The 21,651-nt window shown below is 53.6% G+C and overlaps 1 protein-coding gene across 1 annotated transcript in view; it reads left to right on the top strand.

The window, feature by feature from the left end:
* CEP72 (centrosomal protein 72) overlaps positions 1-19,311 on the top strand; it is a 38,295-nt gene extending 18,984 nt beyond the window's left edge. The window contains 11 exon segments of the mRNA XM_065875617.1: positions 1,118-1,240; positions 2,221-2,347; positions 3,480-3,544; positions 3,546-3,676; positions 10,306-10,436; positions 11,555-11,666; positions 12,683-12,788; positions 16,927-17,131; positions 17,353-17,594; positions 18,467-18,484; positions 19,261-19,311. Coding sequence (XP_065731689.1) covers positions 1,118-1,240; positions 2,221-2,347; positions 3,480-3,544; positions 3,546-3,676; positions 10,306-10,436; positions 11,555-11,666; positions 12,683-12,788; positions 16,927-17,131; positions 17,353-17,594; positions 18,467-18,484; positions 19,261-19,311 — 1,311 coding nt within the window.
* The last annotated feature ends 2,340 nt before the right edge of the window (positions 19,312-21,651 follow it).

Consider the following 21,651-nt stretch of genomic DNA (forward strand, 5'->3'; position numbering starts at 1 on the left):
GCTGGGATGCTCCGGGCCCCTGCGGACCAGGAGTGTCTGAGCTGCTTGGAGGAGGGCCGGAGCTGGGGCCCTGTTCCCGCTCGGCGGCCTGGGGGCCCGAGCAGCAGAGGCCACACAGCGTGCGTGAGCTGAGCCAGGTGTGGAGGCCATGGGGCCGCCGTCCTCTATCAGGCCGCGTCTTCCTTCCTCAGCGCTGACACGACCCCGAGGTGAGCGCAGCTCTTAGGTGAACTGCTCCGCGGCGCTGTCACCGCCCCATTCTCTGAGAAGCACGCTCCCAGGCTGCTCGCCTCTCCCCGTGGTGCAAAGGGCCTTGAGGTGGAAGTGTCCTCCCGGGGGCGCTGGCTTACACGGCCTCCTCGTCCCGCCGGCTGGAGCCACCCACGGCGCCCTCGGGAGCGGGGGTCCTGGGTGTGCATCCTTTGGCTCTCCGAAGACACATCCTCGTTTGGGAGTGCAGGTTCTCGCCCAGAGTCATCCAGAGCGGTTGTGGACGATGCTTTGTCACCCTTGTCACTGGCCCAATTGGAGATGGAGACATTCTCAAAGTTTGGGGCACGAGTGAAGACCACCCAACGGACAGTGGGTGGCTTGCCCTCCGGGCTCGCGGGGCAGGGGGCTGGCCCTGCCACGTCACTCCCAGGCGGGCGCTGGGGGAGAGTGTCCCAGCAGAGAAGGGGCACAGGTGCCCTGACAGGGGCTGCGGCCCAGGGAGGCCGGGGGCTGGGGCTGGAAGGGGGCGTCCCACGAGGTTGGTGAGGGGAGCGCCTGGCCCCCTGTGGTTGGTCCTGAGCTGGAGACATAGAATCAGGGACGCTGGGCCCATCGTAGGTGGTGGGTGGCTTCCAGCCGCAGGCCGCGGGGCTGAGCTCTGCTTTCACGGCTCGTCTGGCCGCTGTCTGTTCGCCTCTTTAGTCTCTCAGTGGATTGAGTGAAGGAAGGAAAACGAGGACTTGCTTGAGCTGGGAATGTGCTTGGGCCTTCCCTGTCCCCAGATGGGTGTCACCCCGGGCGGAGCCTCGCCTGACGGGCTGGCCCTTGCTGTGGGGTTGGGACTTTGCAGGAGGGGCGCTGCCTGCGGCGCCCCCTCCTCTGAGCACTCTGACCCTGTGGTGAGATCGTCCTCTTGGAGAGGGCACGACCCTTCTGCCGGGTGGAAGGCAGAAGCCTGACCGCGCTGGGCACCGCGGCTCCATCACCCACGCCTGCGGCTGAGCGTCCAGTGCAGCTCCCGGCGGAGGTATGTGTGCTGATGCCCACAGGTGCTCTCAGCCTCGGCTCTTTGGGGCCAGCGGCCGGCCTCAGTGTTCCCACGCCGACCGGCCCGCCCTTGGTGTGACCTCGGGTAGAGCAGTGTCCCCTCTGCGGGCATGTGTTTCCCGGTGCTCCTGGGGCTCCCGTGGGTGCGCAGTGATGCCAGGAGTGAGGGCTGTCCCGGCTCAAGTGGCCCAGGCCGCTCCCACGCTCCCTTCAGGGTCTCGCTGGCTGTTCCAGACGGCCTCGAGGAGAAAAGCCCTTTATCTGTGTAACAGTGGGGAGCGCCGGGCTGTGAGGGGCGGCGGGGCTCGTCCCCAGCTCTGGCACTGCTGGCATTTACTCCCCAAATCCCCGGACCCAGGAATTGTTCCCTAGGCGCTCAGAAAGTGGGCAGGAGCCACCCCGCTTTCTGCAGTAATCCCTTAAAATTGGTAAAACAATTTCTAAACAGAAGAAAAGACAGCATTGCCGTGAATGCCAGTGACTGCGGCCCTGGCGTGGTTGGGCCCGGGGTGGAGCCTCGGCAGCCTTGAGCCTGCGCCGTCCCGGCCAGCCCTCCCTCTAGTCCCGCGTGGGCTGCACTGCACTTAGAGCCTCCGGGGCTCCAGTGACTGTTCAGGCCGAGACGATTCTCCTCCCTCCCACAATCGCTGGGGCTGGTTCAGGAGGGCCCAGGACAGCTGTCCCTGGGAACCGACCGTCTCCTGACTGTTACACTAGGGTGACAGTTTCGCCGTTCCTCCCGGTGTGAGATGTTGTCCCCGCCCCACAGATGTGGACGCACGTGCAGGGGTGGGGAGGTGGATCCCATGAGCCACGCCTGCAGGCTTGTGGTGTGTGAACCGCCGTCGTGCTTGTAGGCGGTGGGACGGGGCATCAGCGTGGCACGCACGCCTAGTGCTGCATCGTACCCACTGGTTTCAGGCAGGGAAAAAGCCACGCTCGTGGTTTGTTTCCGTGCAGGTGTGTCCCAAGTTGCACTTGGCCGTGCCGCCTGGGAAGAAGGCCACCCTGGAGGTGGCGCTCCTCGACCTGGTGGGCAGGCACTGGAGTGGCTGCAGCCCCCTGCACAGCAGCGAGGTGCTCCTCGGCGAGCTGGCCCAGGGCTCTGCGGGCAGGTGCTTGCGCCCCACTGCGGGGCGCTGGTCCCCGTGTCTCGCCGGACCGCCTCACCGGCGTCACTGCCTCACTGTGCTGCGGGGAGCGTCCTGATGGTCCTCTTCACAGCGTCTGGGTTCTCCGGAGGTGGCAGACATGGAGGACTCCACGTGGCCTGCGGCTGTCGTCTCCCACCTGCTGGCGCTCCAGGCTTCCTGGAGGTGTGTCATCAGCCAGTGGTGTTGGCATCGCTCTTCCTGGGTGTTTGCTTCTCCTTGCTCTGTTTTTCTGTGGGGATTTGGAGAGACTAAAATGCTGCTGCTGTCTTCTCCGAATCCTCTCAGCATTTGACTGAATGCAGGGCCCTGGATTTGCTGACCTTTTGGTGGCAATGACTTGAGGCCCAGGAAGATGTGGCCCCTCCCCAGAGGGGACTTGGGTTTTCTTCTGCCTGGTGCCTGGGTACAGGGGCACACAGGGGACCCCACATCCAGAGTCAGGGTGTGAGGCGGGGACATGCTGCGTCCCCAGGGCCACCTTCTCTTTCCCCACAGCCTGATTGTAGCCTCACGTGCCCCAGCGGGAGCAGGGACCTGCCAGCTCTCTCCTTCCAGCAGACCCCGATCTGCCCGGATCTCCCAGCTTAGCTGCACCATAGGCTCCCAGGCCTTCCACTCAGGGTCTTGGCCCCTCAGCTTCGCCTTCTGGAGTCAGGGCGCCCTGAGAAGCTGGCGGCCCTGGATCCTGACCGCATAAACCTACACCCTGTCAGGGCTAGCAGCAGGACTGTCTGCTTTCCCAGTCGTGGAGCAGGGCCAGGCCTGGAGCAGCAGTCGGTGCTGTGTGGGAGCGCGTTCAGGCAGACCTCCTAATGGTGGCCTTTCCCTGAGGCCCCTTCTCTAGGTCTCTAAGACTGTTGCTCTTTGCCTGTTGGTCCTCATCCACGGCGGGGGATAAAGAGGCCTGATGAGGTCATTTCAATGGCGTACGTGTCCCTTTTCCAGTCTCCATGCCGGTCAGTGTTTTTGAGCCATGTAGCCCGTGTTATTCAAAATGCATTGAACATGTTTTGTTTACACTCATCCTTTCAACATAGATGTTGTAATAATGTTTGATTCTTCTAGCTCAGGCAAGACACATTTTGTCATCTGTCCAAGAGTTTACAGCCACTCAGGACAGTTCAACAACATGTGAGTGAAGAAATTAGCTCCCTGACTATGGAAAATAAGTCTTTGCAGAGTCCCCTTGCTGAGCTACAGCAGCAGTGTAGCGTGAAGATGAGTGAGGTGGTGTCGAAACTCAGCGACACTCGGAAGGAGATGGTGAGTTAGTTCCGTTTGTTCACAGATGGGGCAAAATGTAGGGCTTTTTTGTTTTGTTTTTTGCGGTACGCGGGCCTCTCACTGTTGCGACCTCTCCCGTTGTGGAGCACAGGCTGCGGACGCGCAGGCTCAGCGGCCATGGCCCGTGGGCCCAGCTGCTCCGTGGCATGTGGGATCCTCCCAGACCGGGGCACGAACCCGTGTCCCCTGCATCAGCAGGTGGACTCTAAACCACTGCGCCACCAGGGGAGCCCCAAAATGTAGTTTTGACATCACAGAATGAGGGTAGCTTCTCAACGCTGCTTCCCCTTACAGCTGTTGGGCACAACACCGGGGCCCCTTCCTGCCCTTTGCAGGACGCGAACCCCCTCCCCCACCAGGCTCTCCTCACCCCCAGGGACTCCAGCTGCCCTTCAGGGATGCAGCGTGACTCTGTCACTCCAGGACCCCTCATGACAGTGACTGCAGATGGCAGCATTGCCACTTGTTCCAGCTCTGCCTCTCCTGGGCAGCTGCGTTCTGTTCTGAGAGAGGCCGAGTGGGAGAGAAAAAGAGAGAGTGAGGCTGGGCTGGAGGTGGAGTTTCTGTGGCCCCAGTGTTGCCTGGCTCAGGCTCCCCAGAACACTGGTGAGAGAGGTTCCAGTTACCTGGCTGTCCTGTCTGCACTAGCCAGCTATGAGACCAAGGTGTCCTGTTGGACCTGTGGGAACTCTGCCACCAGGTGGCGCTGAAGGGCAGCCAGAGCCAGCACAGTGTGGGCCTGGCAGTGGAGCCCACTTCCTGGCTGAGGCTGCCCTCGTCTTTTGTAACCTCACCATGAGACCATCACTCATAAATGCCTACACTAAAAAGGAAAAACGATCTCAAAATCTCAAATAAACCAGCTAACTTTACAGCAAGAGGAACTAGGAAGAAGAACACACTGAACCCAGAGAAAGCAGAAGAAAGGAAATAATAAAGATCGTAGCAGAAAGAAATGAGAGAGTAGAAAAGCAACAGGAAAGCAGTGAACAAAACGGAGTTGGGTTTTGAAAATACACAAAACCAATAAACTCTTAGCTAGACTAAGAAAGAGAGGAGATTAAAAATCAGAAATGAAAGAGGAGGCATTACAACAGATGCCTCAGAAATAAAAAGAGTCAAAGAATGGTTATATACAAGCACACTGGAGAACCTAGGAGAAATGGATAAATTCCTAGAAACATACAACCTACCAAGACTGTATCAAGAAGAAATAAAACCTAAGAGACCAATAACAAATGAGATGGAACAGTAATCAACCTCTTAATAAAGGAAAGTCCAGGACCAGATGGCCTCATGGCTAAATTCTATCAAACATTCAAAGAAGAATTAATACTTATCCTTCTTAAACTTCCAAAAAAATAGAAGTAGAGGGAATACTTTAAAACTAATTTCATAAGGCCAGCAGTGCCCAGATACCAAAGCCAAAGACACTGTAAGAAAAGAAAACTACAGGCTACTGTCTGATGCACATAGATGTAAAAATCCTCAACAGAAGACTGGTATACCAAGTTCAACAACACATCACCACCAAGAGGGATTGTCCCCTGGGATGCCAGGTTGGTTCAACATACACAAATTAATACTCTACATTAACTCATGGAGAGATAAAGACCACACAGTCATCCCAAGTGATGGAGACAGAGCATCTGACAGAGTTCAACATCCATTCATGATAAGAAAAAAACTCAACAAAATAGGTGTAAAAGAAAGTTTCCTCAACACAATGAAGGCCATCTGTGAGAAGCCCTTGGCTCACCTCACGATCAGTGGGGGAGACTGAATGCTTTTCCTCTGAGACCCAGTATGAGACCAGGGTGTCCAGTCTGCAGCTTCTCTTCCACTGGAAGTACAGCTGACCCTTGAACACGTGGGTTTGAACTACATGGGTTCATTTATACGTGGATTTTTAAAATAGTAAATACTATAGTACTACACAATTGGAAGTTGGTTGAATCCACGGACACAGAACTGCAGATTTGGAGGGCTAACTATAAATTATATGCAGATTTTCAGCTGCAAGGAGAGTCGGCTCCCCAGCCCCCCGACCCGCCGTGGTTCAGGGATCAACTGTACTAGCAAGAGCAAGCAGGTGAGAAAAAGAAACAAAAGCATCCAGATTGGAGAGGAAGGAGTAAAGTCACCTCTATTTGTAGACGATGTGATCATTCATGTAGAAAACATTAAAGACCTCACAAAAGAAAAGCAGAACAGATACATTCAGTGAAGCTGCAGGATACAAGGTCAGCACAACAAAAATCATTCTTATTTCTTTATACCAATGATTGTTCCCAAGCTGTTCCATTTATAGCATCAAAAAGAAGAAAATACTTAGGAATAAATTTAACCAAGAAGGCTAAAGATCTTAACACTGAAAACTATAAAACATTGATAAAAGAAGTTGAAGAAGACAAATGAGCGGAAGGATATCCCATGTTCACGGGTGGAAGGTTGTTAATGTTAAAATGTCCATACTGCCCAAAGACATCTGCAGTCGCAGTGTAAGCCCTATAAAAATTCCAATGGCATTTTTCACAGAAATAGAAAAAGCGATTCTAAAATTTGTATAATTATTTTTCTTTTAATTTGTATTCTTCTTTTTGTAGTTCCACAAAAGAGCCCAAATCACCAAAGTGATCTTGAGAAAGAACAGTTTCAGGCATCACGCTTCCTGATTTAAAATCATATCACAAAGCTATAGTAATCATAACAGTATGGTGCTGGCACAGAAGCAGACATAGATTACTGGAACAGAATAGAGAACCCAAAAATAAACCCACACATATATGTCAACTAATTTTTGACAAGGGCACCAAGAATACACCATGGTGAAAGGATGATCTCTTCTGTAAATGGTGTTGGGAAAACTGGATGTTCACAGGCAAAAGAATGAACTTGGACCCTTATCTTACAGCACACACAAAATTCAACTCAGAGTGGGTGGATTAAAAATTTAAATATAAGACTTGAAACTAAAACTCCTAGAAGGGGCTTCCCTGGTGGTCCAGTGGTTAGGACTCCACGCTTCCACTGCAGGGGGCATGGGTTTGATCCCTGGTAGGGGAACTAAAATCCTGCATGCTGTGTAGTGCGGCCAAAAAAAAAAAAAAACCTAGAAGAAAACAGGGGAAGAAAGCTCCTTGACATGGCCTTGGCAGTGATTTTTTGGATGTAACACCAAAAGCAAAGGCAACAAAAGCAAAAGTAAACTAGTGGGACTACCTCAAACTAAAAGTTTCTGCAGAGCAAAGGAAACCATCACCAAAATGAAAAGGTAGCCTATGGATTGGGAGAAAATATTTGCAAACCATTTATCTGACGAGGGGTTAATATACAACTCAATAGAAGAAAAAAACCCAACTAAAAAACGGGCAGAGGACCTAAAAAGAAGACATACAGATGGTCGACAGACATGTGAAAATGATGCTCAGTATTACTAATGATCAGGGAAATGCAAATCAAAACCAGAGTGAGCTATCACTTCACACCTGCAGAATGGCTGTCGTCAAAAAGACAAGAAGATAACAAGTGGAGGATGTGGAGAGAAGGGAACCCTTGTGCACTGTTGGCGGGAATGTGCGTTGGTGCAGCCGCTGTGGAGAACAGTATGGAGGGTCCTCAAAAAACCCACAGTAGAACTAGCATATGATCCAGCAATCCCACTTCTGCGTATTTATCCAAAGGAAGTGAAATCAGGATCTGGAAGAGATACGTGTACTGCCATGTTCGCTGCAGTATTAGTCACAGTAACCAAGATGTGGAAGCAGCCTAAGCGCCCTTCAGTGGATGAGTGGGTAAAGGAGACGTGGTGTATGTGTACAGTGGGACATTATTCATCTTTAGAAAGAAGGGAATCCTGCCATAGACCTCGAGGGTGTTATGCTAAGTGAAATAAGTCAGACGTGGAAAGAAAACAAAGTCCATGATCTCCTATGTGGAATCTGAGAGTTGAGTTCATAGAAGCAGAGAGCAGAGCGGTGGTCACCGGTGGTGGGGAGGTGGGGGGAGTGGGGAGATGGTGGCCCAGGGCACAGAGTGGCAGCTCTGTAGGTGACTGAGTGTCGGGCTCCAAAGCGTGCCTGGTGGTCACAGTGAATAAGACCGCGTGGAATCTGGAAATCTGCTGAGAGGCCAGATTTCCAGTGTTGTCATCACCCCAAAAATGGCTACTCTGTGAAGAGAAGATGTGTGTATTACCTCGACTGTGGCCATCGCTATGCACACGCACATCAGACCATCGAAGGGGCACCTTAAACATGTATAATTTTTACTTAAAGACCATCATGCATTCAGCATGGTGAGGTTTTTACCTCACGATCATTATGGTTCAGTTTAATTGTATGGAAACTATTTAAGTGTTCTTTCGTTTTCGTTTTATTTATTTATTTTATAGCCAAAATAAGTAAATTTGACCCATATGGTATAATTGTTCTTTTTGGTCAAGCTCGTATGTTGTCAGGGTTGAATGTGGGGGCCGTGGAGTTAGGCTGCCCGGTGTGAATCTGGTCACCCCTGTGCCATGTGATGGGCCCACGCCTGTGCCCTGGTCCCCCGGGGGCCGCTGAGGTGACACCTGTGTGCTCAGTGGTGTCGGCGTTCCCAGCGCGTGGTCCTACCGGTGTTGCTGTCCCGCGTGGGCGCACCTCCTGGCCGTTCTCTGCCTTGCCCTCCACGCGCTGCCGCCACCTGGCACCCTGCCTGCCATTGACCGCTGTGAGTCCCCTGATGCTTCCTCTCGTGCTTTTCCCCTTTGTGCCTGCTCGCTCTCTCTCTCGCTCTGCTTTGACTGACACGAGCATGGCCACCAGCAGCTTTCTTCCATTAGTGTTGCTGTGGTGTATCTTTCTTTTTCCGTCCTTTTAATTTATTGGGGTGCTTATATTTAAAGTGGGTTCCCTGTAGGCAGCACACACTTGGGTCTTGCGTTTTTAATCTAACTAACAACCTCTCCCTTTTCTTTGCAGTAGACTTTTTTAAAAAATTCAATTGATTTAAACTAAAGAGCAGTAACGGTTCACCCCCTTCTCCCACCCCTAAGCTCTGCCTCTGGCAGCCACCAAGTTCTCTGTATCTGTGGGCTCCACTTCGTTTGTTTGTTTTAGATTCCACGTGTGACTGAGATCACATGGTATTCATCTTTCTCGTTGTAACATACGGCGCATCTTCTTTATCCGTTCATCATCTACTGATGGGCGCTGGGGTCGCTCCATAGCTTGGCTATTGTAAGCAATGCTGCTATGAACACGGGGGGTGCACATATCTTTTCAAATTAGTGTTTTTGTTTGCTTCAGATAAACACCCCGAAGTGGAATTGCTGGATCTGGTAGCTCTGATTTAAAATTTTTGAGGAACCTCCATACTGTTCTCCGTAGCGGCTGCACCAATTCACATTCCCACCAACGGCGCACGAGGGTTCCCTTTTCTGCACACCCTTGGCAACACTTGTTATCGCTTGTCCTTTTGATGAAGCCGTTCTGGCAGGTGTGGTGACACCTTGCTGTGGTTTGATCTGCATTTCCCTGATGACTAGCGATGCTGAGCATCTTTTTACGTGCCTGTTGGCATCTAGATGTCTTCTTTGAAAAAATGTCTGTTCAGGTCCTCTGCCCATGTTTAAATCAGATTGTTTTTTCACTGTTGTGTGAATTCTTTATATATTTTGGATATTAACGCCTTATCAGACAAATGGTTTGCAAATATTTTCTCCCAATCCGTAGGCTGCCTTTTCATTTTGTTGATGGTTTCCTTTGCTGTGTAGAAGCTTTTTGGCTTCTGTCCCGTGGTTAAGAGGGTGGGCTGTAGGGATGGCAGCAGGTACTGAACCCCCTCTGTCAGGTTGTCTGTTGCTGCGTAACAAGTCACCCCCAGTCACACCTCAAACAGCACACGCTTACCCTGTGTGGTCTCTGTGGTCAGAGCCCAGGGTAGCTGAGCCGTGTGTCTTAGGGCCTCCTGAAGTTGCTGCCAGGCTGTCACTCGGCGCTGGGGTCTCCTCTGAAGGCTTAGCAGGGTGCAGGTCCTCCACGCCCACTCCAGGCAGCCCCGCAAGTCCTCACGATGCGGCAGCTGATGGGGAGGGTGCCACGTGGTGGCTTCTGTGTGTTGTGTGTGGCGGGGACGGGTCTCCTCCCGGGCGTGAGCACCCTCTGTGCTCAGTCCCCCCGTTTGTAAGATGGGAGTGGAAGTAGCCACAGGGCTGCTGGGAGACAAGTGTCTGAAGTGTCTGGTGCTTACCATCTTACCAAGACAGAGATCCTACACAAAGCTTCATTTTTAGAGGCATAAGTGAAAAATAGTGAAGTGGTGCCGGCATCCTCTGGGTGTCTGCACACAAATGGCTCTCGCATCCAGGAAGGGCTGCAGCCCCAGCCTGCGTGGTCACCGGGCAGTGCGTCGTCCCCATGGGCACAGCAGGCCTGTCAGCCCGGAAACAGAGGACCGTGGATTTGGGGGTTTGGGCAGATGAGTAGTGGCACCCCTTCTCCTTACACTGTGCAGTTTGGGACCATTTGGATCCAGACAGACGGGCCCCAGATGCCATCTTTGTAGCGATGCAGTCTGCACAGAGTTCGACTCGTCTGTTTGGCATGCGTTGCTCTGTGTCTGCGGATCACCTGAGGCAGCATCTGGGCCGAACTCTGGAGGAAAGCAGTAGCTTGAAGTCTCTTCTGTCCAGCGTGAAAAAAGAAGTGAGAAACGCCGACGCTCCGTCCACACTGAACTGCAGCTCGCTGGCGAGTTCGCGGTTTACTTGTACGTGTGAGAGTCAGGATTTCACGGGATTCAGACTCAGCAAGCGCAGTGAAGCGGGGCCGGAGCCCCCAGCCCTGCCAGCGCGGGCACGCGGGCCCGGGACCGTCCTGAGCTGCTGAAAGGCCACGGGGCCCTCCCCGGGGCGTCCTCCTCCTTGGTTACGGCTCCTTCCGGACGCAGGGCATTTTTGTTTCCCTCTTCACTGTCTTGGATTCTGTTTTGCCAGTTTTGCAAAAGTGCCCTTGGGATTTCGAGGTGGGGTGCAGCCTGCTCTGGGGTAATGTGAGGTGACGTGGGGTCCCACGGGGGCTTCAGCCTGAGTGTCTGCTCCAGTCTGACCTCTCGGGGGTCTGAAACTTCTTCCTAAAGGACCGGGTGGTAAGCATCTCGGGGCGTGAGCACAGTCACAGCCGAGACCCTCCGGGGCCCGCCGCCCGGTAACCGTCCCCGCAGCCCTTCACCCCAGTCCTGTGGGCTGCCGGGGTCTTCTTCCCGAAGGCCCTGCTGTCCGGCAGCAGGTCAGCCCAGGACCTCTGGCTGGCGCCAGGCCCACCTCCACCTGTCTGCTCCACACCGCACGCACCCCTCAGGAGTGCCCGGAGGGCAGAGTCCCGGGGCTTCATCCCCAACAGCAGGGGCCGGCGCTGGGCCCTGGGTGGGATGATTGCAGGTGGAGAGGGGGCTGCTTTGTTCACCCTGATGACCTTTTCCCATGTTTCCCAGGTGCGCTTTAAACTCTAGAATCATTTTAGTTTCCAGAACGTGGGAGTGTTGGGACTTCCCTCGTGGCGCAGTGGTTAAGAATCCGCCTGCCAGTGCAGGGGACACGGGTTCGAGCCCTGGTCCGGGAAGATCCCACATGCCACGGAGCAGCTAAGCCCGTGCGCCACAACTACTGAGCCCGTGCTCTAGAGCCCACGAGCCACAGCTACTGAGCCTGCGTGCCTAGAGCCCGTGCTCCGCAACAAGAGAAGCCACCCAGTGAGAAGCCTGCGCGCCGCAATGAAGACCGAACGCAGCCAAAACTAACTAACTAAATAAATAAAAATTTTAAAAATGTGGGAGCACATTTCACTGAATATTGCTGCTTCTTTTCCCATCAGGATTTCAGACAAGTGTGAAGCAGCTCTCCGGGGAGACTGTGGAACTAAAGCGGCGTCTGGGGCACTACGACAGGATCCAGGAACTCACCCAGATGCTGCAGGAGAGCCGTAGGTGCCTGCCCGGGGCAGCGGGCCGCTGGTCCCGAGCCCACATGTGTCGCTGAGTTGACTCAGAGCTTGTGTGAGCTTCTGCGTCTTACTGAGCCGCGAGGTCCTTCCTGCTGCAGCTTCCTGGGAGGTGTTAAGGGGGGACGAGGGGCGAGGGAGAGGTGGTGCCGTGTCCTGGAGGCCTGCGCGTGCCCCCTCGGCGTGGTGGTTCTCGGTTGTTCTCGCAGAAACAGATTCCACCTTTGCCCCCAGCTCAGATTTTGTGAAGAGACCTGCGTGCTGGCAAGCGGGTGGGGCTGCGGAGGGGAAGCCGCAACAGTGGGGGGCAGGCCTGAGGGCAGCACTCCCGTCCCACCCTCCCTTTTCCTCTGCTCTCCCCCCGCCCCCTTCTCACTGTCGGTCGAGGTCACCACGGCGGCCCCGGCTGTGACCTTGTGGGGATTGGGGGCCACAGGCCCCTGGGCCCATCCCAGCACAAGCCCCGCAGGGCAGGGCAGGCAGGCCGCAGGCGGGTGGGCTCCGTGGGCTCGGTGTGGGCAAGGCAGGGCCGCAGCGCCTCTCCGAGCAGCAGGTGGGTCGGTGCTGAACCTCCGCCTGGCCCGTGGCTCTCCCAGTGTCCCGGCAAACGGGGTTTGTCGCTGGCGTGGCCGGCTTTGTGGAGAACGCGGCCCCGCGCTATCTGTGGCTCGCGGCGCCACGGAGGTCCCTCAGTCAGTGCCAACCGGGTGAGCTGGCAGCCTGGAGACGGGGTCGGCAGCGTGCAGCCCCACTTCCCTGCTGAGATTCCTCCAGAGTTAAAAACGGCCACAGCATTAAGGAACCCAGGCCTTTCCTATTGTGCCGTGTCCATGTCAGAAGTGCAGTTGCCCGCGAATTAGAAATTTCCATCCTTGGACCTTTTCTAGAACTGGCGGGCAGACGCAGCCCCGCCAGACGAGGGGCAGAAGCAGGGCCAGCGCGAGGGCCCTCGGGGCGGGGATGGGGCCCGGGGCTGAGCGCTGTCCCCTGCCTCGTCTCCAGGTCCCTGGTCAGCACCAACGAGCACCTCCTTTGGGAGCTGGGCCGGGTGCGGGCGCAGCACGAGGCCGAGGTGGGGCCGCTGCACTGGAGCCACGGGGAGCTCAGAGCACGGCCCTGGGCCCCAGCCTCCCGCCCGCGTCCATGCCTGAGCGCTCCTCTCCGTGGGTGTCTGTCTTCAGGGCCTGTGGGGCGGGGAGAGGGGGGGTCTGAAGTGTCCTAAAAAGACAGGCTCATCCAAGCCCCTTACATGTCTTGAGACAAACAGGTCAGTAGTTTTTCATCAAATATCTTGAGAAAATGCTGTATTTTTTTGCCTAACGTGCAAGAAAGCGGCTCTGTAGGACGGTTAAAGAAAATAATTGATTGTGTAACAAGCAACCCTTATTTAATGAACTAATACATTGTCCTAAAAAGTGGCTCTTCGATTATAACTGAGTTTCGCGTTGAGTTCTTTTATGACGTAAGCCGTGCACCACGGTTGATGAGCACGAACTGCAAGGTCTGAGACTGAGTACAAGTCACACCTAGAGCTGTGAGGAATGTCTGCGGCGTTCACTTTCCACAGGAGAAATACCGCCCAAGCCCCGCTCTCCTTGGCTTGCAGTTCATCTCTGAAAAGTATGTCCTAACAGGGCGTAAAATTAGATTTTTAGATTGGAAACGTTGTATCTTAGGTAATACTTGCTTTCTTTGGTGAAGCGGAGTGATTGTTGAGAGTGCCGTGCGGTGGACTTAGGGAGCAGAGCTGCAGGTCGAGAGCAGGGTCTGGCGCAGGCCCTGGGGCTCAGGAGGCGGCCCTCGCCTTCAGGTTGCGTTGCGTTTGCGTAACCACAGGGAAGTCGGTATGGGGGGTGCGTGTTTCATCATGAGATTTTTTTTTTTATTTAAAGATTTTCGCATGAATCCGTTTTCAGCTTGTAGAAGATTGTCACCATGCTGTTACTTTATGTTTCTCGTTTGGGTTACGTTGAGCTTTGTATTTTTCATCAAATGTGGGAAGTTTGGGCCACGATTTCCCGTTATTTCTCCCTTGACCCGAGCCGCCTTTCCGATCCCCTCCCCCCAGCACTCCAGTGACGCCACGTCAGCCCCTGGGTCTGGCCCCCCCTTTCCCTAATCTTGGGTCTTTTCCTCCTTAGTGTTCTAGGAGCTTCGGTTGGGTGGTCTCTGTTGTCCCGTCACAGAGTTTACGTCTGTTTCCTCCATGCGCCTGATCTGCTGTTGGGCTTGTAGACTGAATTTTTAATTTTAGAAATTGTATATTCCTTCGTACTAAAATTCCGTTTGGTCCCTTTTTATAAAAAGGAAAGAACACCTTTTTTATAAAGGTTTTATTTCCCATTATGTTCATGTTTCATTTAACTCCTTAACCATATTCTGAGTGGCGTTACTACAGATCATCTGGAACTGTTTGCGAAGTGGTGACACCAGCTAACGCTGCTGCTGGCAGGTACGTGGGGACACCTGCTGGCCCTCACGCCCCACACTTTCCATCAGGCTTCTAGAAGTCTGCCTCCTAGGGAGTCCTGCACCTGCTGCCCCATCGGCCAGGGGGAGCACCTGCCTTTCCAAGGTGCCTGGTCAAGGATTTTCCCTGTTTTCCTACCGGATAGTCTGTCTCTTAACTTGTAGGAGTTATTTGTGGTGCTGGGTACTAGTACTTCGTGCATTATGTTTGCAAATAGCTTTTTCTTGTCTTTCCACATCTTAATGGTGTGTTTTGATGAAGAGAAAATTTAAACTTTAACGTTTTTTGTTGTTGTTATTGATGTGGACCATTTCTAACGTCTTTATTGAATTTGTTGCAGTATTGCTTCTGGTTTTCTGGCTGTGAGGCATGTGGGATCTTATCTCCCCGACCAGGGATCAAACCTGCACCCCCTGCTTTGGAAGGCAAAGTCTTAACCGCTGGACTGCCAGGGAAGTCCCAATTTAAACTTTAATAGGATGCAATTTATCAGTCTTTTTCATGATGATTTTTCTGTTTGTGGTCATAAAACATTCCATGTATCTTCTAAAAGAGCGCACAGTTTTGTCTGTTTTGAGTATTAGATACATATTCTACCTGGAATTGACTTCTGTGCGTGTTGTGAGGGTTAAGGACCCAGTTCCGGGGTTTTCACATGTAGCACCATCCATTCACAAGACTCGTTGGTCACAAATGATTCGTGTGTCTGTTCCCTCCGCTGGGGTCCAGTCCGTCCCTGTGCAGTGCCACACTCCGTAGGTCAAGACCTCCCACCCCATGTCGGGGGCTCGGGCTACTTTTGACCCTGTGAATTGCATGAGCTTCAGAATTAGCTGGTTAACTTGGGATTTTGTTTGGGATTGCATTGGTCGGTTTGGGAAGAGCGGACATAGGTAATATTGGGTCTTACAAGCCATGACTGTAGTATCTGTGTCCACTTATTAGATCTCCTTTAATGTATGTTAATTATAGTTCTGTAATTTTCTCCATGGAGGTCTTATGCATCTTTTGTTATGTTCCTTCCTAGGTTTTCCTTATTTTGTGATGCCATATCTAAAAGATGTGTTTTTGAAATGTGTTTGTTTGTATTATATGGAAATAGAATTGATTTTTTGTACATTAATTTTACACCCAGCGATCTTGTTAGACTCGTGATAATTTGCCTGTAGCTGTGCTAGACTTTCTAGCGCAGTCATGCCTTCTGTGAGTAATGGCTTTTCTTTTCTCCGTTCCATTCCTTTACTCTGGGCTTTTACTTTATGTTTTCTTTTCGGTTTTGTTTTGAGTTTAGCTCTTCTGTGCTGGCTGGCACGTCTAATATAATTGTGGATTATACGTGGTAGTAGAGTGGGCATCTGTCTTGTTCTGGGTGTTAAATCAAAGGCGAGCTTTCACCACTTCACCGCTAAACTTGCACCACTAAATTCGGGGTTTTGGTGGCCTTGCTCCTGTTGTTAGTTTGCTAGGAATTTGTCATCGTGAGTGGATGAGTAAGACACTCTGGTGCCACTACTGAGATGACCATGTGACTTTTCTCCCTTGTCCTATTCATATGGTTGTAACTACAGTAACTTTCTGGGAGAAGCACGACTTACTGATGATGGGCTTTCCTTCCATACACGTTGTTGTACGTGGTTTGTGGGTGTTTTGTGTAGGATTTCGTGTTCCAGGTGTGCCACTTAATGTCCCCCTGGGCAGTCAGATTCTCTGGGCCAACGTCCTGGCTGGCAGTGCCTGCCTCGCAGGCCATCGTGAGGGCTGAGTGACTTGTGAGTACGGTCCCGGACAGGTCGCACACACGGCCGGCACAGCGTGAGTGTGGCTCTGAGAAGAACGTGGTACGTCCGTGCCCAGGGTGACATTTGTCCTTGCGATGCTGTTCTTGTTGGGGTTTGCGTCGTCACTATCCTCTATTCCCAGCAGAATTTGTATAAGATTGTAACTGCTTCTTCCCTGAATGTCTGAAAATTTTTTTTTATTTAGTTGATTTACAATGTTATGTTAGTTTTGCTGTACGGCAAAGTGGTTCAGATAGATATATATCTGTATATCTATAGATATATCTATATATATGTATACTTTTTCATATTCTTTTCCATTCTGGTTTATCACAGGATATTGAGTAGAGTTCCCTGTGCTACACAATAGGACCTTGTTATTTATTTTATATATAGGTAATGTTTATCTGTTAATCCCAAACTCCAAATTTATCCCTCCCCTCTGCCTTTCCCCTTTGGTAACCATAAGTTTGTTTTCGGTGTCTGTGAGTCTGTTTCTGTTTTGCAAAAAGGTTCATTTGTATAATTTTTTTGAAATTCTACATATAAGTGATACCGTATTTGTCTTTCTCTGACTTACTTCACTTAGTATGACAATCTCTAGGTCCATCCATGTTGCTGCAAATGGCATTATTTCAATCTCTTTTTATGGCTGAGTATTCCATTGTGTATATGTGCCACATCTTCTTTATCCATTTGTTGGACACTTAGGTTGCTTCCATGTCCTGGCTATTGTATATAGAGCTGCAGTGAACATTGGGGTACATGACTCTTTCTGAATTATGGTTTTCTTAGGGTATATGCCCAGTAGTGGGATTGCTGGGTCATATGGTAGGTAGTTCTGTTTTTAGCTTTTTAAGGAACCTCCATACTATTCTCCATAGTGGCTGTACCAGTTCACATCTTGTGAGGAGATTTTTGACTTGATTCAGTTGAATTATGGTTTGGCAATGCAGCAGAGTGGGTTCTCAGGGGCCGTCCGTGTGCCTCCCCTATAGCTGGTTTGGGGCCATGTGACCAACTCTGCAGGTGAAGGAGGCGTGTCTTCGGGGCTCAGCAGAGAAGACCCCTCCCCCCGGGCCCCAGCTGGCCTCCGTGTGAGTGAGATGCACGCCTTGTTGCCCAGCCCCTGGACTTCCGGCTTCTCCATTGCCGTTGGTACTCACCTGGCCAGCACTGTGCAGGCTTCCCAGTTCTTCTTGAGTGAGTTTTCCTAAGTTACGTTATCTCTAGGAATTTGTTCTTATGGCCTAATTTTCAGGTTTTTTAGCATGACACTCAATCTTTTAATGACATTTTAATAGTTTCAGCATTTGAAGTTGTGTCCCTGTGGCAGAGACGTAGGGGCAGGTGTGTCCCTTCACGCAAGACCTTGCTGTTCAGGGGACGGTATGCAGCTGCCGTGGCGTCAGGCTCTGTCCCAGCTCCTGAGCTTAGGGCCCTCGTCCAGGCAGCCCCAGTCAGTGACCGAGTGACCCCAGCAGGGCCCGGGCATGCCTCCAACAGGCCGCTGACCGGGGTCCTGGGCCAGCTTGGCGGGGTCCGGAGGCCTCCGCTCCTGCGTCCTCCTGTGTGCCGCGGGGGTGGCACCCACCGTGGACGGCTGACCGCCTCCGAGCCGCTGCGCAGCCCCGCTCATTCTCCCTGGTCGTTCCTCATCCTGGCGGTTGAGCTGTTACCACTTCTGTGTTTCTCCTGCTTCATCACCTAATGTAATTGATACATTTTAGTTTAAATCTGCCATCTCATCTTGTGCTGTTTGTTCTACTTGGATGATTTATTTTCCTGTCCAGTGTTGCCGTTTTTAGATAATTTTCTGTCATTCACATTTTCACCTCTACAGGTTTGGAGGCTGTGTGCCCTGTTCCTGGTGTGGTATCACAGCACATGTTTGTGTTTATTTGATCAGCACTCCTGACATCATACACGAGCCATGAGCACGTGACTCCCTGTGCACCCCTTCCGGCTTGCATGTCATGCTTTTCAGGTGCCTTAATGAAATATTTTGTTTAAATGAAATACAGTCACTATTTACCTGTAGTTATTTATTGTTTGCCCACTTCTCTCTCACATCTCAGACTCTCCGTCTCTAATCACTCTCTGCGTTTACAATTTCCTTTCTCACCTGCTGGCACGAGTCTCCCCATCATGGTCTAAAAACGTCCTTATTTTATGTCAGTTTTGATGGCGTCATCCCCGTTTTCAGGGCTGATGTGGGCGTCCGTGATGTGGTTTGTGTCCAGATCCCACTCCAGGCCTTGCACCTGGAGGGCGGCTGGCGCTCCCGTAAGTTGCAGCCTCTCCTGGGCGTGTCCGTGTTACCATAGTGCCCACGCGACTGCCCGTGCACACAGCGCACTTGAGGACCACAGACCCACGATTCAACACCTTTATTTGTCACTTTACCAGTCTGACACAGTGTTAACAACAGGGAACACACGAGGAGGTATGCAGACAGACAGGGGCTGTTTCATCACAGGTTTGCAAGCCAGGCCTTGCACCGCGACTGACAGGTGACACCACGCCTCGGCCCTACAGACGCCCCCAGAGTTCCTGGTGAGTGGGGTTCTGAGCCAGAGCACCCGTGACGTCCACACTGCTTGTCCCATCACACTGCAAAGTGATGCCCTCATCGCTCCCTAACAGTAAGAAAACAGTGCAAAAATAGATCGCATCTATATATACATTTATTTCCCTTTCCTGAAAAAAACTTAGTACAAACTAGTAGCATATGATCCCTTTCAAGTTTGAGTTATGTGCATCTCCTTTGTTGTTTGGCTTGGTTTGGGGAAGAGAGAAAGTTAACTAAAGCATCTCAAAGTGCAGGGCGACCACCTCCCAGGAGTGCCTGGGGCCACCACTGGCCACACCCGAGCCACGGGATTTCACAGAGGGCTCAGTAGTCAGTCAGCGGAGGGAAGCTACTCAGGGTCAGAGTTCGAAGGACATTCTAGCCTCGTGGTGACTTCACAGTACAGCTGAATTGTCAACCTGAGTGGACGGAACAGGTGACAGTGGTGTCTCCACCTGCGTGCACTGTGGGACAGGGTGTGCCAGCTCACGCGGGAACATTCCCAGAGAAGGGAGCCTGCTGGGTCCTCAGGGGCGGGGACAGCACCAGCAGCCTCCCCTGAAGGTCCAGGCAGTGGCTGTTGTAGGGTTCGTGGGCCGTGGCGTCTGTGACCCATCTCCCTGCCGCCGGCGTGGCCGCAGAAGCAGCCACGGGCGGTGCGCGGCAGGGCCGTGTGCCGTTAGGGCTTGATCCACGGCAGCCGGTGGCTGAGCAGGCCCAGGCTTCGGGTGTGTGAGCCTCTGTCCGCTTGGTGCTTCAGAGGGATGCCTCGGCCTGCCCCGAGCTCTCGGCCACTGGGGCGTGGACGTAGCGCAGCTTAGGCGATGCCGCTGGAGCTCCCCGTGCCTCTTCCTGACTGTAACTTTCATTGGCCTCAAACCTTAAGACTGAGGATACTCGAGGTGTAAAAATACTCCAGTATAAATATAGATCTCTTCCTATAATATTTTAAACGTACGTAATTTGAACTTCAATTTTGGTGAACTGACCACCGCCTAGTTGCTTATCCTACAGCATTAAATAGAAATAAATAAGTACTGTGGCACGATGTTCTCCAACGCTCGCTCTGCTGTCCCGGCGCTCGGCGCCGTCAGCGTGGTGCACCCTGACCACGGGCCCCTGCTTCCTGCTGGGCTTGCTGTGCAGTTTCCTTCATTCACAGAGAGACACGTAGTTCCTAGTTAACCACAGTTAGTAGAAGCGAATGGGTGTTGCATAGAACATGCAGCGAAGGCGCACACCTGCCTGTTTGTCCACAGCACCCAGAGCCTGAGGGAGGCACGTTTGTCTGCGCAGAGCTTGGAGCCCGAGCGCCGTGCTATGTTTGGGCTACACACAGATGCCGTGACGGAGCCGAGGGGGAGGGGGCCGCCGCTTCCTCCTGCCCTGAGCGGGGAGATGTGTTTCCAGAGCTACCCTTTGGGAAGGAGGCCTCAGGCGGGCTGGGTACACCTGAGACCCAGCCAGACGCCTAGGCCTCCGCAGCTCACGAGCACAGGGCTGGCCACGGGGGCAGCTGTGTGCGCTAGACTTTCCTTAACCCAAGGGGGAGGTGCTGCTGTAGCCATCGGGAAGATGGGTTTCCTGCGGCGGGTGGTGTCGGCCCCGCAGGCCGGGCCCGGGGCGGAGGGGCAGCGTGAGGAAGCGTCCCAGGACGCCACTGGCGTCGTTTCTTCTGCTCAGTCTGCCTCCTGTGTGCTCCCGGGCAGGCCAGCCCCTGACTGGCTGGGAGGGCTGGACCCCAGTGTCCTGCCGCGGGACGGCTGTGCGGGGTGCCGGGCTGTCGGGCAGGCGGAGACCCGCGGCGGCTGGGTCTGGGGAGGAGTCTTGTCCCGAGTCCACGGAGAGGAACCGGCTGGCACTGGAACATGGGCTTTGCCATCTGTGATCAGCTTAGTGCCCAGAAACACTCTGCACGTTCAGAGTTCTCTGCAGACGCGATTCCCCAGGTGACTCTTGCCTCTGGAGGGAGGAGAGGCGCCCAGGGTGGGGCCAGCCTCCTGCCTGCCTTCCCCCAGCCCTCGGGCCTGTTTCCTGGTGGCGGATTGGGGGCCTGGCCGGGCAGCTTTGGATCCCCAAGTTTTAGAAACTTCCTAGACGGCAGCGATTCACATCTTCGCAGTGAGCCCCGGGTGCCTGTGCTCCGTCACTTCCTGGGTGATCGCGGTGAGGTGCCAGGCCTCAAGACGAAGCTGCCCGCAGAGGCCACCGCCATCCCGGGGGGGGCCCCCCGTGCGAGGGGCCGTGTCGGCTGGGAGCGCTGGCCTGAGCCCCTCCGTGTGGGTGGGCAGGTGTCCCAGGTCCAGCTGTGACCAACGTGCCTGCCGTGGCAGTGCTGGCCTTTCTCACGGCCACCTGTGCCGTGGGCCAGGCCGTGTGTCCATGGAGGGGTGCCCCTCACCGGCCTGCTGCGCTGGACACAGGACAGATAGTGGCAGGGCGGTTGGGTTCCCGGGAAGCATTCCCTGGGGGCCGCCATGGGCTTTCCCCGGGACCAAAACCAGGACCACAGGGTCCAGAGGGTTACACGCCGGGCTGTGGCCATGTCCATGCAAAGGGACACACCACCAAGGGCCCACTGTGACAGCAGGAGCCCCCCACCCCACCCCGGCGTCTCAGAGAAACCAAACCCCGCAGATGCTACCGGCCTCGGGCCCTCCCCTGGCCTGGTCCTGCCCTGCGGTTTCTGCACTCCTGAGCGGGGAGGACAGGGCAGGCCGCTCACGGAGGCTCCAGAGAGGCCAGAGGAAGCACAGCGGCCAGAGGAGCAAGGAGAGAGCCGTCGCACTACCCGCGCAGCCTCTAGCCCAGGGCCCCCGGGGTCTTCCCGGGTCGGGGCGGGGACACAGGGGCCGCTGGGAGGGAGTCACAGCGACGGGATATTCTAAGTCTTCCCTGAGCCGTTCTGAGAATAAACATGCATCACTGTTTCCTATTTCTTCTCAGAGAAGCGAAATGAACTGCCCTTAGTGTCCATTTTAAAATCTCGTGACGTCACACTTGGAGTCACTTTGGTCGACAGAGGCTTCTTCCTTTGCACGGCAGCCCTCAGCTCGGCGCCCGCCCTCAACGCAGACCTGGCGGTCGGTTTGTGCATCTGAGCGCGTGTGCGTGCGTGCGTGCGCGGTGTGTGCGCGGTGCGTGTGCGTGC

This window comes from Phocoena phocoena, chromosome 3 (genome assembly GCF_963924675.1).
Source record: "Phocoena phocoena chromosome 3, mPhoPho1.1, whole genome shotgun sequence".
Taxonomy (NCBI): domain Eukaryota; kingdom Metazoa; phylum Chordata; class Mammalia; order Artiodactyla; family Phocoenidae; genus Phocoena; species Phocoena phocoena.